Raw genomic sequence first — 19,047 nt, forward strand, 5'->3', positions numbered from 1 at the left:
TGAGGAAACATACCTGTAGGCTTCCTCTCGCCCCTGCCACACGAAATCTCGGTCTGGGTCTGTTACCATGCCAACGGCGTCTTCCGGGTGACGCTCCGGCTGGTCGGACCTCATGGCTGAAAAGACAAAGGGACATTGTTAATCACCCACGGCATGGAACGTTCTTGCAAACAATTGAGTTAGTTGAATGTCTGCCATTTCAAAAAGAAGACTACACACATGCATACACAGTGGCGACGATTAGGGAAGCCCCCCTGAAATTTTGCCACTTCTTGTCCCCACACTATGGGTTCTTACTGCTAAGCCATGTATACGAATATAAGGTAAGTTTCTCTTGCCCCTCCCCCAGCTTTGACACCCAAACGCCGCCACTACACACACACGCGCATACATACATGCACAGGGTTTCATTAAAATGGCGCACGCGGAACACAGAAACGTACATAGGACAACAAAACAAACAATTTGTCTCGGTACCATTTTTTGTAGTTTGGTGCGTCGTTTTGGTGATAAGAACGTTAAAAAAATAACCTGTATGCTTGCAACCAGGGTTTGGCATGTTTAAAACAAAAGTGTTTTACAACTTGTTTTAAACGTTTAAAACACATGGCTTTGTTTTTTTCACAAATGTTTCAAACGTTTTAAACAAACTGTTTTAAACATGTTTTTTCAGACTTGTTTAAAACACATTTTGATATTTGGTGTTTGAAAGTTTGTGGTTATTTGCGTGTATTGTAACTTTGCCATTTCATTCAATGCGTGTCATTCTACTTACTGTGCACAGAAATATGTTCAGTGGCTGAAAATGTATATTGATAACAGAAAAACATATTGGGATGAATATGCGTGGCAGGGTTGCCATGTTTAAAACAACTTGTTTTAAGCGTTTAAAACACACGGCTTTGTTTTTTAAAATGTTTAAAACATTTAAAACAATATGTTTTAAACATGTTTTTCTCAGACTCGTTTAAAACACATTTTGATTGCGTGTTTTGTAACTTTGTATTTTTATTCATTCCGTGTCATTTTGTTTATTCTTTACAGATATTTGTTGAGTGGCTGAAAATGTATAATCAGTTAACAATTAAATATATCGTGATAAGTACCCGTGGACCTTTTTAAAACGCCTGCCTATGTTTTTTTACAAGTGTTTAAAAAATTCATGGATGAAACAGTTTTGTTCCTCAGTTAATACACTGCACCCAGTTGTTAATGTAAATATTTTGTTGCAGTCACGAAAAAATGTATTCCGAAAAACAGAGTAGCTACCACGTGCATAGAGTGGGGCCTGGCAACTGGGCATTAGTTGAAGTTTCTTGAACAGCCTACATGCGAGATTAAACTTTTAAGATTAACAAAAATAAGTATTTTAAGAAGTTAATCAAGCGTTTACCTTATAACTAGGAACATTGTCCTTCCTTGGATTATTAACAGATTCCTTATTAATCATTATTCTTAGAAAATAAGTCTTCTTGGCATTATGTTTTAAACGTTTTATTGTTTAAAACATGTTTTTTTGGTTCTTGTTTAAAACACTGTTTAAAACATAAAAAATATGTTTTTTTCGAAAAGAAAACAAATTTGGCAACTCTGCTTCCAACCAGTGATGTGCCGTAGACTATAAGTTTACGTCTACATGCGTTGTCTACGCGTAATCTACACGAAGATTACATTGGCTTATTGTTTACATAGTCTACTGTAGACAACAAGTGCAGATGTTTTCACCTAATTTTCAAATTAATATTGACATTTTTTATTTGCTTGTTAAATTAAACTATTTCCCAGCAGAACGCACACGATAATACTCAAATAATACGCCGCTCGGCGCTACGCACGTGAAGAGTTCGTCGTAGCATAAATAAACCAAGAGCAGACGCCGCCAGGTTGCGGAAGACTTTAGCCGGTTGTCATGGCAACGGTGACGTCACCTAGCGTTGGAATTGAACGGGTGTCGCCATCTAGGTGCAGCAGTTCTCTCGTCGACAGAAAACATTGCATCCAGTGGTTGTGGCAAAATCGTTGCGTTCTCGCGAGATCTTGTTCCGTGTGTGTGTTTCGCATTTCCTATCGTGTGTTGTGTTCATGTGTTGAGCTGTGGTGTGTACAATGAACCCAGTAAATGACTTGGTGTGTAATTTTTTGCAGACACCATTTTCCAGATGGACGGATGAAGAGAAAAAAGACGTTTTAAATAGTGTGTGGGAGCACTGAGACTTACTATTTGTTTTTCATTGCCTATAAATGTACTTCTTCACCTGTTATTTTAGGCACGAGCAGCTACTGGTAGACAATGCAAACAACAGGGAAGAAAGAAATCCCAGTACTCTTTGAAAGAGAAAGTAGTTTTTTTCTTTAAATATGTCGATAATCTGGGCCTATAACCAACTTAAGACTATCGGACGTAATCAAAGTTCTTGAATTTTCACTAACGAGGGGAAAAGGGACTACCGGAAGAAAAACATGACAGCCATAGTGAGAACTGACATTATTTTTTACACTGACCAAAGGGAAGACTAAACATATTTTTTGTCTTATTACTGCATAGGAAAGTGCATTTGTCTTTATAGTAGATTTTTCCACGCGTGAAATTGTGGTATTAGAAGTAAAACAAATCTTATCATTTTACGGACATCGTATTTTTTTGGGTGCGTCGCGACAAGTTTATTTTGCAGTTCAATTAACACCTAGTGAATTGATTGAACGTAAATAAATACTTAAGACACTTATTTCTGCAGTTTAATACTTGACGCTCTCTATGTCCACCTGCTGATGCCGGTTGCTGCTTCTAGAACGATGCGCGTGCCTTGCGCGGAGAACGTCATGTTGTTTACGTTGATTACGTAGATTACACGTAGAATGTAGATAATCGTTGTTTACGCGTAGACGCACATCACTGCTTGCAACCCAACACATCATTGGATCGCATCTGTGACGTCTCTTCCTGAATGTTGGAGCCAACTTCCTTTTTTTAAATGGAAAGGTTGGCGGGCGTGTGGCATATCAAAATGGGTTAGAATTTCACGAGAAACACTTAGGTATGAGTGAGTCTGTGCATTCGCAACGGACAAATCATTTCGAAGCGGATAACCTCATTCACATAATTATAATTCCGTACCAGTCTAAAAACATACAAACACTTTATAGATTTGACAATTTTAATCAGTGCAAAGTAGAAAATAATTCATATTTTATGCAATGGGGTTCAAGATAAGTGAAGGGGTTCCATGCTTACATCCTCAGATACGCCATTGGACAGATATACGGTATCCAGCGAATCCCATTGACGCTCACAAAGATCCCAGAATGCAACCTCGAAAAAAGAAGCCATGAATCTTGAGTCCAGAGCGTGGCAGAGGAAAGATTACAGACATAATGAACCGTTTGCTAATGATTGATGTACAGCGCCGTACGCAGAACAGCGGCCAAATCACGGAATTACATTTGATTATTATGACTCAGGTTTCTGCCATCGTTTAACTGCGGGCAGGGCCGCAGCGAAATAGCCCGTAACGGAGATAGCGACGCACCGATTCGACTGGGTGCATTTCGAAATTAATGCCGCGCTATAACTCCGCCTTTCGGTGCGACGCCATCTTGGATGCAGTGTTGCCAGTCGACGGAAATTTCCCTTTACAGAATCATAGGTAGAAAGGAAAATGATAAACAAATCTGATCAGAAATACCAGAATTACAGGAAAATTTAAGGACATCACACTCGTTGATTGAAGGGTCAATAGAGTACTTTACCCCGTCTCCAAAACGAACCACAAAAAAATTTAACTTTGGAAAAATTAATATCGTGCCACTATTATCGAATTTTTAAATTGCAACACAGCAAGTAATGGCTGTTAAAATTTCCATATTTTGTATACTTTTCGTAAAATAAACAATTTAGTTACCAATAATCTTTATCATTCTCTCCTTAATTTCATTCTTTTAACCATATCTGTGAATTAATGTTTTCTATCAGTCCACAGAAATGATAGTAACAATTATACTGCCTTATTGATTGATTTGGTTCATGTTAGTTCACCACCTGCCACTTTTGACTAATTGAGAAAATAAGGATGAGTAATGATATAATAAAAGCGATGACGAACACTCACAAAGAACACCCACACCCAGGTCGGGGTTCGAACCCGGAACAAACGAAATTATACGGCTATGATAAACAACAATAATAAGAATAATTGATAAAGAAGAAAGAAGCTTGGATTAGCTTACATTAGGAACGAGTCAGAAGGTAATTGGAATGAAGATATGGAAAAGAGAAATAGTGTCAAGCAGACAGTAAGACGAGCAAAGATGAAAGCTTGGAGAAAATTATTGATTTGTTTTGTTTTACTTCGCTTTTCTGTCACTTTTTGGCTAATCGCGAAGATGAGGACGAATGTTGATGAGATAAATGAAGAGACAATCACAAACATAAAGGGACGTCACAACACGAGCCTCACAGGAAATTATACTGGATGTGAGTCCAAGTTCCAGAGCCCAGGGTGTACTGCGTGGAAGGGAGGTTGCTATTTGGGTGTCTGCGGAAAGAGTCACCCCTTGCAACCAGATTATGAAGAGAAACTGAAGAGAACTCTTATCATACCCTTCGGTATGTGGGATCGAACTGGGTTGATATAGCTCACTGGTCATTAATCCTCGCTTATAGAGCAACTCGCTATTCGTGGTAAGGTGCGAGAGGTACTAACTACACACATATGAATGGCAATACACAACACTTGAGTTTAAACCCCTACAGACTGGATCAACATGGCTTAGTGGACCATGGTATACCTGTCTCTGCACAGCAGCTGAAGATCTCCGATGAATGGTTATGGTTGCGACTGTACAGTGGGATCTATGAATATTACCGTGCAAATTGTCCATCACCATGTTCGTGCACTTTATTTAGCCCAATAAGAGTTTCAAGAATTAAACGAAAACTGAAAACAAGCAGTTGACAACTTCTGCACCAGCATACATAAAAATCCATCGCTTAAAAACACATAGGATGGAAGAGAAAAAATTAATGAAAATAGTCATGGACAATTTGCACGGTAATACTCGTGGATCCCACTGTACAAAAGAGTCTGACTCGTGATTCGTATCTCTCCCTCCGCATTGCTAGCGTCGTCGCCTTGTAATCAAGTGATTTACGGGTTCGATACCCGGTGGAGGCACATAGTGGTTCGTATTCCACTTTAAACTGTACGTAGGTCCAGTCCCGATTAGCCTTACTGTGCACAAAGTGGACTTAAAACACCAACTCGAACCAACTCAACTCAACTTCCTCTCTCCATCTAATGCTAGTAATTGACTGACCTCTCAATGTTCGCTCTGTAACTGACTGACCACTGACCTCCGTCCTTCCAGACATTATCGAATTTACTCAATAATGCCGACTCAGTTACCTGTAGTCTCTTCCTTGATTGCAATTGTTTGCACCTGTTTACAACGATGGCGATCAAGGAATCTCGGCAATGTCTGACAAGACATTCCTTAGATGTTTCTAGCTATTTCCTGTCTACAAAGCTGATGGCTAAATGTCTGGGATTTGAAGTACGTTGTATTTTACATTTTAAGGATTCTACAGATTGTTACGAACTATCAAAGAAACCTTAAGCAATCCGGGCAGTTGAAAACCTTAAAGTAAATGTTGTAAACGAGTAAGTAATGTAGAGCACAGAGAAGGGGATATCAAAACAGAGAGAGAGAGATAGAGTGCTGACAATATGGAGAGAACACCTTGAAGAAATATTCAAAGTAAACAAGGAAAATGAAGGGAGAAAAACTATTGAAGGAAACAGTACAAGAAGAAAATACTCTAGAAGTGTTTGAAGTGGACCTTGCAATAGAGAAGCTGGACAAAGCAGCAGGCGCATATGAAGTGTCTCCAAAACTGACTAAGTGTGGATGAAAAGAGGCCACGCAGTGGATGTGGAGTATATGTAATGAAGTCTGTAAGAATAACAGTACATCAACCGACTGGGAGAGAAATATAATTATACCACTCTATGAGAAGGGTAGTGCAAGCAAGTGAGAGAACTACAGAGCAATATGCCTTTCCTCAGTAGCAATGGAAGTCTACTCAAGAATACTGGAAATGAATCTACGAAAAGACGGGGAAAACAAAGTTGAAGAATAGCAGACATCTATATCTATACTGCGACAAGTCATTGCAGTTAGCCCTTGACACAGTATTGGAAGCTCTTGTAAGATTTGGAACATCTCTCTCACTTACACAGAGAATACAAAGTGGACACATTACAAGAAGTGAAAGGAATACACAGTGTGTATACAAAGTGTTTAGGCTGGCTTAATAAAAAGTGTAAATATGTAGGACTTATCAAAAGCCTTAGTTAGTCTTCGGTGTACATCCCTCCTAAGTTCACCCACTTAGGGGCACGGCTGTACAATTGCTGGATGCCCCTGTGGAAATCTTCATTTAGGATTGTGTTTATGTGCCTCGTCACAACTTCTTGAATTTTCAAAATGGTGTCAAAACGTCGGCCCTTCAGATGGGATTTCAATTTTGGGAATACAAAATAGTCTACCAGTGAAAAATCTGGCGAATTAGATGGATGGTTTAACACAGTCACTTATTTCCGTGTCAAAAACTGTTTGACAATAATTGTCTTGTGGCTTGGCGCATTGTCGTGCCGCAGGAACAAATCACCGGATGCAACCAGCTCTGGTCCCACTTATTGCGGTCTGAACCACTGTGTGCCTTTGTGCATATCATGATCCATAGCAATCTGTGACTATGCACGGTTTTCATTCATGATGAGCCGCCATATCTTCCCGACCAACACGGAATCGACGATGCCAAATGATAGCATTGGCACTACGAAAGGCTTCATTTGCCATAAGCAGTTTTAAGTATTTCAACGGTTCCTGAAGGGGTTTTACCGAGTTTTACACCAAACGTAATCGCCACTCTTTCTTCTGGTTTCAAATGCATGACGAGGGTTCAAAACACTGCACTAATTTAATTACAGAAGGCAAACCAGGTTTGCTATGAATTCAACAACACACTAATTGTGATTGATCAAACAAAGATGACAACTTTCAAGACAGTGTAAGTCTCCAACAATACTCTATAGAACAGGGAGCTTGACACTAGTTCCAAAACATTAACAAGAAAATAGATTCCATATTGGCGAGATGATATACCTACGAAGAACGATAGATAAGACAAGAAGAGACAGGATCAGAAATATCACTATTAGAAACCAGGAAGATCGCAAGAATAAAATGTATGGATGCATCACCACATATGACCATTTTGCACACTTCAATATACATGGGGAATATTTCCTTATCTAAAAGACTTGCCTGGGAGTTAAAAAAGGGTGTAGAAAAACCTTGAGAAAGGTTAGAAGTGCAGGTTGTAAAGGGACCCACGCAGGATATACACTACAGACTTCCTCAGAAACAGTCCCGCTTTTCTCAAAAAGCTAGACACATTAGTTAAAACATTCTTTATCTCCCAACATGGATGAAAAATCCACAGGCCAGAAAGCAAGAGTTGGGAGGATGACCGTGTATTCAGTGGGAAGAGTATGTGGAAAGGAGTAAGAGACAGAAAGGGAAAAACAATGCCGGATTTGATTTGTTTTAATTCGCTTTTCTGCCACTTTTGGCTAATTGCGAAGATGGGGGTGAAAGACGATAACATGGAGTAGATTAAGGGACAGTCACAATCACATATGGACAGCACAAAATGTAAGTCTCATAGAGGATTGTACTGGCCATGGATTCAGACGCCAGAGGCTCGTTAGTCTGCAAAATGCAGTCCAGGGAAACGAGGTTGACATTCGGGTGTCTTGATAAGAGGATTACCAAGTACACCCTACCGGAAATACAAAAAATAGCCTGGATAGAAAAGCGTACAAAAATGAATGGAAGAACCCGATGCTTAACAGCAAAAATAAACGGAGTAGAAGAAGAAGAAGAAGAAGAAGAAGAAGAAGAGGAGGAGGAAGAAGAAGAAGAGGAGGAGGAAGAAGAAGAAGGAGAAGAGGAGGAGGAGGAAGGAGAAGAAGGAGAAGAAGAGGAGGAAGAAGAAGAACAGGAGGAGGAGGAGGAAGGAGAAGAGGAGGAGGAAAAAGAAGAGGAGGAGGAGGAAGAAAAAGAAGAAGAGGAGGAAGGAAAATATACAGTTTTGTGAATGCAACTTCAATTTTTCGAATGAAGGGAAATGCTTGAAGAAAAAGGGGAATTTTGCACCTTTGAAGGAAAAACATTTATTTCTGGTTGTGGCAACACTGCTTGGATGAAACGACGGGCGTCCTGAAAACAAGGGAAGGGGGCGAATGTCAGGTGAAGGCGACCTCTATAAATCTGCACTTAATCTAAACATTGTTTACGTGGGCTAGCGTTCTACAAAGTCTATTTAATCACTGCGTGTCAATTTAAGCAGAACCGATTCTATTTACACTAAAATTCTCATATTACATCCAGTGGCGGATTAATGAACTTTTCTCCTGGGGCATATCATTTTAGCTGTCGCTTGTTAGGCGATGGTCCCCTTCTGTCGCAGTCACTGGTCATCAGCGGAAAAAAATAACAGCTTGCTTGCGGTGCTAAATGTGATGTACGGTCACCGACAATAAAAAAGGGGCACCTGCATTCTGAAATACGCGCTTCCCTGTAAGGCGTCATGCGTGTTGCCTAACTTTACAGCGAACATTTGCTACTAAAATCCACTTATCGACGTGGCGTTAGACAACATGCAAAACGCCTTGTAAGGAAGCGAATATTTCAAGATCTAAGCGTCCCATTTCTATTGCCGTTGACTGTACAGTCACGGACACTGCCGGCTTGTAATGTATACATTGACTTTCAATGAAATCGTTACAAGCCGGCAGTGTCCGTGACTGTACAAGTTATGTTGTAACTAGAACGAAATAAACATTACTTTGAAGTAAGAAACCAAGTTACTTTCTTCAGCCAAGTAACCGTAAATCTAAATCAGTTACTTTTAAGAAGTAACTTTACCAAGTCTGGTATAGAGGGATAAAATACAGGGTAACTCAAAAAGAATTAAACAACTTTACACAGTTATTATGACGTAATTGTTTAAGATAGAAAACCAAGGAAGGCACCAATACATAGAAAAACTCTGGACGTTTTCCTCACATGATTCACATTTCAATGATCCAATAAGGAAACCACACGACGTTTGGCAAACGTCCAAATGATAATCAAGCTCCTTGTCTTACAAGAGACAGCATGTTGTCGACTATGGTTTCGAAGACACTAACAATTCACCACTGTATCTCTGGCAGATATTTTGGAAGGGGTGGAATATACACATTACTACAGTAACTCGTGCAGAAATGTCTTTGCTAAAATGTGATTGAATCAGTCTTCACTAACTCCAACACACAATATGCCTTCTGCTGGTCAGTTGCCATTTTGCCACACTAGCGATCCTGGCGGAGCAGCGGCAAAGCTACATAAGCGTGCCGTGGCAATAAAACTTCCAGAGGTTTTCTTTATATTGATGCCATGTTTGATTTTCTATCATAAATAGTTACGACATGATAGCTGAGTAAAGTTGTTTCATTTTTTTGACTTGCCCTGTAGAACACGAAGCATAATGTATTGTAACAACAAGTGAATTTAAAATTATGTATTGCATACAGCTCGAAAAAGTGCGACGTGCTTGGGGGACAAGTGCTTACGCTTAAGGGAGTTTTATTTTACTTGTTCTATTGGGAATATCAAACTTACGATGGCATAGAAAAACACATGAACGGGAAGAGGACAGGTTGAAGATTTTCTTAGTGGTCTGAAAAGTCGAAACTTTAATTTGATTAGCCGTAACTTGAAGTTGCTTCTCCACAAGGAATACATGGGATTGTGTATGCTTAAATACTTATTCATCATATTTTAGCAGATCGTATCTACCTTAATAATTAACTTCAAAAACAGCTTCCACTTGCAACGTGAGGAGAAATTCATACTCTTTTGTACAATGTTTCCCCCCTAGTAACATTGCCCATTCCAAATATACAAAAAATAAATGCACACATGGTGAAACTGTTATTCTTCGCCTTAAATATGAAGACCCTAGCATTTTACTTTTGTACGTAATAGCATAATACAGTATATACGTATATCTCATATATTTGTGTGTGTGTGTGTGTGTGTGCGCGTGTGTGTATGCAAATTAAGATATTTATCCCCTCAGTTCTCGATGACTTTGCACCCTGTCGCTTGCACAAGGAAAATGCACATTTCAAATTACACATAAAAATGAACATTTGAAGGTGAAATGTAGTAACTTGGACTTAAGACTTTGTCAGTGGCATATGTTTCCATACGGTAAACCAACTTTTTCATACACATGGAAATTGCCGGAAAATGTTAAGTTGGCAGACTTCTGGGTTTGCTTTACTTGAATGCCTGCATTGGTACTTTATTTCTATTGTATCTAATTAATATATAATAAATATATGCAATAAATAAGAACTGTTGTGGTAAACTAGGTCAAATTTTCAGAATACGCCATTGATTTCATATTTAATGTCCTCCAGAGTTTATAGATGGAGTGACGAACGCAGCCGTGTCCCATAAAAGAAAAAAAAGAAGATCGGTAAAATATGTGACAAAATCCAGCAGTTGATTAGGCCATTTTTCAAGGCATCGCGCAGCAAGGCCACTTACGAGATAAGTCTATTGCCCCGCTTTTCCGAAATCATTATCTTCCGTCGCAGACGAGCGCTCCACCCTGCACCCGCTCTCTTCAGGCGCGGGAATTACGTCAGAGCCCTTTTCCCGCCCACGCCGCCATTTGTTTAGTTTTGAGTTACTGGCGGGAGGGGGCCGAGCGACAAACCGCGGGAAGCGGCCGCAGTCTTTGTGTTGGGATCAAAAGCGCTCCCGGGCCAGGAATTGGGACAGGAAGGGGCCCGTGATATTTTCCACTCGCCTCTTCTGCCTACCGAGCGAGGAGGAGAAAATTCCCGCGCTTTCCCCAAGCCTTTATGCGGGAGAGCCAATAACAATTCATCAGGTTTTTTGATCCAAGTTATCCTGCAGGTTACATACAATTACCACCGCAGATATACAGGGCGTTACAAAAAGTGTTGACCACTTTAGGGTATGTAGGTTAGCCCGGCACAAATACATACTGTAACGTGGATCGTTATATGTTCTTAAGGTCATCAGTACGCACACTTCATTCTTTTCATGATCCTTGGCACGTAACTGTTGATCGGAGCCGGGCTATTGTTAACTGGGACACCCTGTACTTAAGGCAAGGCATTTAATGAGATAAGCCCGACCCTGTGGCCGAGTGGTTAGCACATCGCGCTTTGACGCCAAGGGTCCCGGGTTCGAATCCCGGTCGGGCTTGGTTGTTTGTGAATGTCCATTCATCAATTTCATAATTTCATCACTCATCCCCATCTTCGCAAATTAGCCAAGAGGCACAAAACGCGAAGTAAAATAAACTAAATCAATCAATCAATCAATCAATTAATGAGATAAAAATCACTAAAAATGCACGTTGAAAGGACCAACTTGGAATTCGATTTTTGCCTTTTGCATCCAAAGGCAGGGAGGGACATATGAACTCTTGAACAAATCAGGTTGACCAACTGTCATGGCGGCAGAAATTTCCTGAGGGATCCTGCATTGCCAACTGCAGAGCAACAATTCGGGGTTCAAGGTGCGGCTAGCCTAACGGTCGTCGCCGTTCGGCATACGAAGGGTCTCCCAACGACAGCAGGTGTTGTTTACGACGGAACTAAAAGCAGGTGTGCAGCACCACAGCTTTCTGCACTTCGAAACTCCCACATCTGGAGACGAAAAGTCTGGTTAGGTCTGGTGTGGGTTTCAAAAACTGAATTCCATGACGCAACAGGTCTCTGAGGCCAGAGCATGCCAGAGCATTTTCTTCATTGGGGGACGTGTAATCGAGCCCCATCTCCGCTGTTTTCTGGATTTCGAGACTAAAGCCCGAGAGTTCTAATTTTGAAGTAGCTCCCCAATTGTTCTTACGCTGCATCAACGTTTCAACCCCGCTTGGAGAGTTGTGTTTCAAATGGTGATTCCTATCCTGAATGCAGGAACATGGTACAGTCACGGACACTTCTGGGTTGTAACAATCCCATTAATTTTCAATGTGATCGTTACAACCCTTAAGTGTCCATGACTGTACATTTCAGCAGTGGAACGGGTCCTCCAACACCACCACATAGACCACCACAGTGAAACAATGAGTGGGACATCAATTTGGATTACCCTGCAAATTACCCTGCAAAGTATATATGTACTAACTGATTACCCTGGGTTGCCCGTGTATTTATTTATCCCAATCTTCTATTAAGCCCCTATCACACGGAACTGGATTTCTAGTAGGAATGCCCTAGTTGGCGCTGGTAGCAATCATGGCCGCCTGGCTGACTGCTTGACTGGTTTGGAGGAATAGTACATGTTCGAATTGCTACTTGCTTTCCTCGACTGGATTCTGTGGAACAGCCAATCAGAGCAAAGTTTCGCCATGTGAAGATAATCTGTGAGTGTGCAAAGGAGCTCTTTTGTCTGCTCCCTCGGAAGGGAGAAAAAAATTACATCGACAAGTACGCTGATAAGTATCGTGTGAGGCGAAAACTAGCAAATTGGTAGCCAGTTCAGTGCCAACTAGGGCATACCTACTGATATTCCAGTTCCGTGTGATGCGGGCTTTAGACAGGAAAATAATGAATTCTAACTATAGTGTAAAATGTAATTAATTTTATTTGCAGGTATTTAAAAGTATAAGCAAAGTATACAAATTATAAAGTGAAATCTTTTACAAATTCACTATAATATTAATTATAAACAACATTTTCAAATTAATTGAACGGGATTGGGAGTGTCACTATTCATCTTAGCGACCACGAAAGCTATGGATTCCACAGTAATATCGGTCGTTTTTGATGATTTTTACATGTTACCCTCTTCCCACCCCCACCCGTAGGGGTGTCTTAACCTCACAATATTTCTTTCCAGATTGTAAGTCATATGTGTACCTAGTTCCACTTTATGCACAGTAAGGCTAATCGGGACTGAACCTACAGTTTAAAGTGGGATACGAACCACTTGTGCCTCCACCGGGTATCGAATCCGGGACCCCTTGATTACAAGGCGACGACGCTACCACTGCGCCATCAGGGAGGACCGCGTTCGAGAGTTATACCGGAACAAACATACATACATATATACATCCATTTTTATATATATAGAAGATATATGTGGGTGTGTATAAACTCTGTATAGTTAGAAAAGGCGCAAACAATTAATAAAAACTTAACAAATCTACTTGAAATACTTTAATAATAAAGACGACAATATGTCTTTATTATGTCTATCTCATCCCAACTGCCATTTCCACGCTCGTAAATATGACGTTTCCCACACACAGTGACATAAACTTAAATTGAGGGATTATCTGCAAGTAAATTTACCTTTTTGTTATGAACTAACTGCAATAAAACGCTTGCCCTGATGTTGCACATACGTGTGCTGTAAATTTAAAAGTGGCAACACTGTCAGGAAGAGGTGATAAGACCGTGCATGTGCTTCAGGCATTGAGCATTTTCAGTTGGGACCCTTCTCGATGCATGGTGTGGCACAAGTGGTCTACGGAGCGCGCCCACCAGCTGCAACAATCACATTCAACGCACAGTGTTGCCACACATCTACTATCCACATTGAAGTTGCAAAGTACGGCAACAGCGTATCCGCAGTCATGTGACTGAGACTCCACGTGGAGTAGACGAGCAGAATGCCAGCTGAGCCCATTGGCTGAAGGTTGAGTGTGATTGGACGAAAACAACTTTCCCGCTGTTTATCCCAACCCACGTTCGTGGCGGCAACTCTCTTCAGATCTTGGACGTTAACCAAGTAAACGAGTCATCTATATGTACAAGGTTGAAATGAACACCATCTTGCTTACTGTCCTAAAATATGTTTGTAAAGGTAGAACAGCGATTGTGAATCAAAATGCAAGCGGGCCGTAATAAAAATGCACGAGAGTGTCATCAAGACTTGCATGAAGTGAGTTGCACAATGGTGACAATATGGGGAACCCAGCATGATCAAATTTTTCTCATGCTGAGATTGTTCTCACTGACACATCCCAACCTCCTCAAGAAATGCACTTACCCATTGTGCAACCATCAATTACGGATAGGTATTGTTGCTACAGGCGTCATGCAAGTCTTGATGACATTTTTCGTTCCCACAGCAATTCCTTCGTTTAGCAATGTTGAGGCATCAGTAGCCTATTTACCCCTTCGTTTACCATTGTTGAGACATTAGTAGCCTTGTCTTACAACAGCAATTCCTTGTTTACCATTCTTTAGGCATCATTAATCTTTCTTTCCAACAGAAATTCCTTCGTTTACCATTCTTGAGGCATCACTAGCCTTTCCCTCCCACAGCAATTCCTTGTTTAACATTCTTGAGGGATCATTAGCCTTTCTTTCCCACAGCAATTCCATCGTTTACCATTGCTGGGGCATCAATAGCCTTTCTTTCCAACAGCAATTCCTTCAATTACAATTGCAAAGGCATCATTAGCCTTTCTTTCCCACAGCAATTCCTTCGTTTAGCAATGTTGAGGCATGAGTAGCCTATTTTCCCCTTCGTTTACCATTGTTGAGACATTAGTAGCCTTTTCTTACAACAGAAATTCCTTCGTTTACCATTTCTGAGGCATCATTAGCCTTTTCCTCCCACAGCAATTCCTTGCTTACCATTCTTGATGGATCATTAGCCTACATCAATTCCATCGTTTACCATTGCTAGGGCATCAATAGCCTTTCTTTCCAACAGCAATTCCTTCATTTACAATTGCAAAGGCATCATTAGCCTTTATAGTCCACAGCAATTCCTTCGTTTAGCAATGTTGAGGCATGAGTAGCCTATTTTCCCCTTCGTTTACCATTGTTGAGACATTAGTAGCCTTTTCTTACAACAGAAATTCCTTCGTTTACCATTTCTGAGGCATCATTAGCCTTTCCCTCCCACAGCAATTCCTTGCTTACCATACTTGATGGATCATTAGTCTACAGCAATTCCATCGTTTACCATTGCTGGGGCATCAATAGCCTTTCTTTCCCAAAGCAATTCCTTCATTTACAATTGCAAAGGCATCATTAGCCTTTATAGTCCACAGCAATTCCTTCGTTTACCATTGTTGAGGCATCAATAGCCTTTCTTCCCAACAGCAATTCCTTCAATTACAATTGCAAAGGCATCATTAGCCTTTCTTTCTCACAGCAATTCCTTCGTTTAGCAATGTTGAGGCATCAGTAGCCTATTTTCCCCTTCGTTTACCATTGTTGAGACATTGGTAGCCTTTTCTTACAACAGCAATTCCTTGTTTACCATTCTTGAGGCATCATTATTATTTCTTTCCCACAGACATTCCTTCGTTTACCATTCTTGAGGCATCATTAGCCTTTCCTTCCCATAGCAATTTCTTCGCCTACCACTGTCCAGGCATCAGTATCTCTCCCAATCCTTCGTACAATTTCAAACCATTAGTTTTCCATTTTATAAGTGTTGCTCCTCCTTAACAGTGTGCTAATAATTGCCGTTGCCCTTTCCGTGGATGTTCTTCCGTAGTGCATCACGTACTTGTTCGAACCTCAAAGCAAACCTTCACCTATTCTGCCAGGCCTAGTTTACCCTTCAATCGACCATCATCACTTTATGATGTTCCCTCAGGGTCGGAGGCGATTTCTTCCCCGAAAGCCAACCGAAGGCCGGCAGACAAGCCTTGGCAGACTAGTGGTCAGCCGGCGATTAATTATCGCTTCCTTTGCTCCCCCTCCCGTAAATTAGCAGGGGGCGCTGTTTGCACAAGTCTCCAAAGGGGTAATCGACTGGCCGCCACCTCGTGGATGCGCACGCGCGTCATCCTGTGTAAACAGGGCCGGAGAGTGAAAACATTTACGTCAAGTGCCCTTCCTGTTACTAGATCGATCGTCAGCTTTTCTCATCCACTTCCCCCTGCTGCCATCTGCCGTTAATTCTGGAGGGTAAAAAAGCCAAGTTGTTTCATCAACGCACGCAATCCTCAACGCAGCATCACAAAGATTCTTCTTAATATTTCTCCACGACTTCGGAATCTAATTATGCACGCGCCCAGAAAGAGACTAAGCCGAAGGAATAAGCGCGTGTAAAATTGCTTCACTCAAATAATAGCATTGCGGTATCTTATACTTAAAAAAAAGAAGTTGCCGTGGCTTAACTCGCTCCTCCTTTTTGCGTTTCTAATTTTCGTCTTTCTCGAGCAATTTGTCAGCCGAATCTTAAACCGCCCTTCCCCCTTTTTTTTATATAAAAAATTGCATTAAGGTTCCCCAGACTTGGAAGTAATTCTTGAAAAGCCATCACCGGAATATCAAAGGACTTTGTGAGAGCCGAGGCCATGTGGAAGGGAGGGCGTAGGCTGCAATTTTGTTTCGTCTGAAGATGCAAGATTAAGGCTTAGTCGTTACAAGGCAGTTTCATTTAGCGAGACGCCCGGAGGTTTAAATGCTGGCTGGTGTGTAACCTCCTGTAGCATCGCAAGGTGGGTCTCTTTTATGTGGGTCTTCACTCGCAAACTAGACAGGAGGAGTGAGAGAAGCAAGCAAACACAGAGAGGAGAGAGAGAGGGGAGAAAGAGACTGTGAACGAAATATTTTCTGGTAGGATCTGCTTAGACTGTTATTACGAGGGTTGGGGAGTAAGTCATGGCAACCCAGTAATAATTCGACAATCGAAGGATGTATTAAAAATTTGTTATATATAGAGGGTTATTATAAATGATGGACCCATTTTCAAAACATCATATTTATTGAGGTACAAATCCAAAGTGAACAAGCTATATACCAATGGAAAGAGGAAGGTTCAAAGTTTGTTACCACAGTGTTTGTAACTGTTATAAATGTTCAATGTGGCCACCGTTGGACATCGTCCTCTGACACACGCGGTCGGCCTGTGCTTTTTCCTTTGCACACACTTCCAGTCGCTTGAAATCGCTGAAACCAACGGCTAATGATTTTCCTAGTTGGTGGTTTGCTACCGAATTCGGTACGGAATGCCCACTGCACTGCAATTTGCGACTCACTTTTCGCGAACTCAAGCACGCAGAAAACCTTGTGCTCCAAGGTCGCCATCTCGCTCACAACTGACAGAGACGGCCCTCTCGCGAACTCTACCGGCCGCTTCCGCAACCACCACAGCTCACCAGAAACTTTGAACCTTCCTCTTTCCATTGGTATATAGCTTGTTCAATTTGGATCTGTACTTCCCTAGCTATGACGTTTTGAAAATGGGTCCATCATTTATAATAACCCTGTACAACTGAAAAAGTATCATTATGGATATTTTGTTGGTAGGAATCATGAAAGAAAACCCAAGCAACACTGTGACGTACACATGTAGTAATGTACAAGTTACAAAAACCTGTCTGACCCTGTGACATACACATGTGCACATGTTACAAACTTGTCTGATTATGACAAACCTTCGAAATAATAATCCCGCGTTGTCCACAGCGCAGTAGGTCACGTACACAAGCAGCCTTATGTGGCCTTGCATTATCGTGGAGTATGGTTGCATTATGCAGTAGATCTGGACGCTTCTCCCTAACGGCACGTCGTAGATGTCGCTGCAGGAAGTCTTTCACATCGATGGCACCGTGCAGTGGACAATGCGGGAGATTATTTCGAAGGTTTGTCATTAATCAGACAAGTTTTTGTAACATGTGCACATGTGTATGTCACAGGGTCAGACAGGTTTTTGTAACTTGTACAAGTGTATGTCACAGGGGTGCTTGGGTTTTCTTTCATGAATCCTACCAACAAAATATCCATAATGGATACTCTTTCAGTTGTATATAACAAATTTTTAATACATCCTTCGATTGTCGAATTATTACTGGGTTGCCATGACTTACTCCCCAACCCTCGTATTATTTTTCACTTTCTCCTTTTTCTTCTATTTTTCTATTTCTTTCTTTCTTTCTCTATGTTTCAACTATTATTATTGTCCATCTGTCTGCCTACATGCCTGTCTGCATGTCTATCTATATATCTAAAATTTAAAAAATCGACTACTTTGTGTGGCAAGTAGACCATGAGTTCAAAATTATTTGAAAAAAGTGGTTCTTTTGCTACACAAATATAGCATATATAACAATATGTACCAATTAAACAACCTTAATCTAACATGTAGATATTGGACCAAAATTTAAAGAAATATATAATTAAGTGTAACAATGAAACCAACGGTTCAGAATTATTTGAAAAAAGTTATCCTTTTGCCACATAAATATAACACATAGATCTGTCTCCCCCTCTTCTACCGTTCTCTGTTTCTCTATTCTTTTCTCTCTTGCTTGCTTATATATATATTTCGTACTCTGCCTTGCTATCTCATTCTATTACTATATTTATCTTTATTTCTACCTCTATTCCCTTCCTCCTTCTTTGTTGATAGTTCTCTCTGTGTGTCTACTCTTATAAATAGTTTTGATAATTTCTATTTTATTCTATTAAATAGGCTAAGACTATTTCACGGTGGGCGGCGCACTCGGAGAGAGGGAGGGAAGGGAGTTTTCATCGTACAAGTTCACCCTTGAAACTTTCCAAAAAGGGCACCTTACCCTTCCGACGTCTGTGTGTTTTAAAGCTTCTTCAAAAATATATATTCTAGAACATACTTTCCTTGCAAATTCACGCACTCACACATTCAGTGACGTACGTATTTACCAGAGAGAAAAACACACTCTAGTGGAAACTCCTCACAGTAGAATCTAAAACGTGCTCCATGCACAAACATCTAGGAGTAAAAAAAGCAATATATATGCTGATCGAAGCCACATTACTATGTAGATTTGAACTTTAACTCATTTCCGACATTTTAAAACTCTATCCAATCACAGAATGCTCCTTCCCTTTTTTAGCTTTTTTTCTTCTGCACAGAAACTGCGCATCCACATCGTGACGTAGTAGATGAAGCTCCTCCTACTCATAGCTTCTGGTTCTTCTGCGCATCCTTCAC

The 19,047-nt window shown here is 40.8% G+C and overlaps 1 protein-coding gene across 2 annotated transcripts in view; it reads right to left on the reverse strand.

Annotated features, from left to right (window-relative positions):
* The window catches only part of LOC145999564 (protein dimmed-like), a 417,569-nt gene that overhangs the window by 30,773 nt on the left and 367,749 nt on the right, over window positions 1-19,047 (reverse strand). For both annotated transcript variants that reach the window (XR_014443416.1, XM_083136576.1), the window contains exon 2: window positions 14-116. Coding sequence is in view for 1 of the 2 variants with exons in the window: in XM_083136576.1 (XP_082992702.1) it covers window positions 14-114 (101 nt within the window). In the remaining variant the exon portion in view is untranslated. The remainder of the gene's footprint in view (window positions 1-13; window positions 117-19,047) is intronic.

Source organism: Lepisma saccharinum, chromosome 15 (genome assembly GCF_977018435.1).
Source record: "Lepisma saccharinum chromosome 15, izLepSacc3.1, whole genome shotgun sequence".
Lineage (NCBI taxonomy): Eukaryota > Metazoa > Arthropoda > Insecta > Zygentoma > Lepismatidae > Lepisma > Lepisma saccharinum.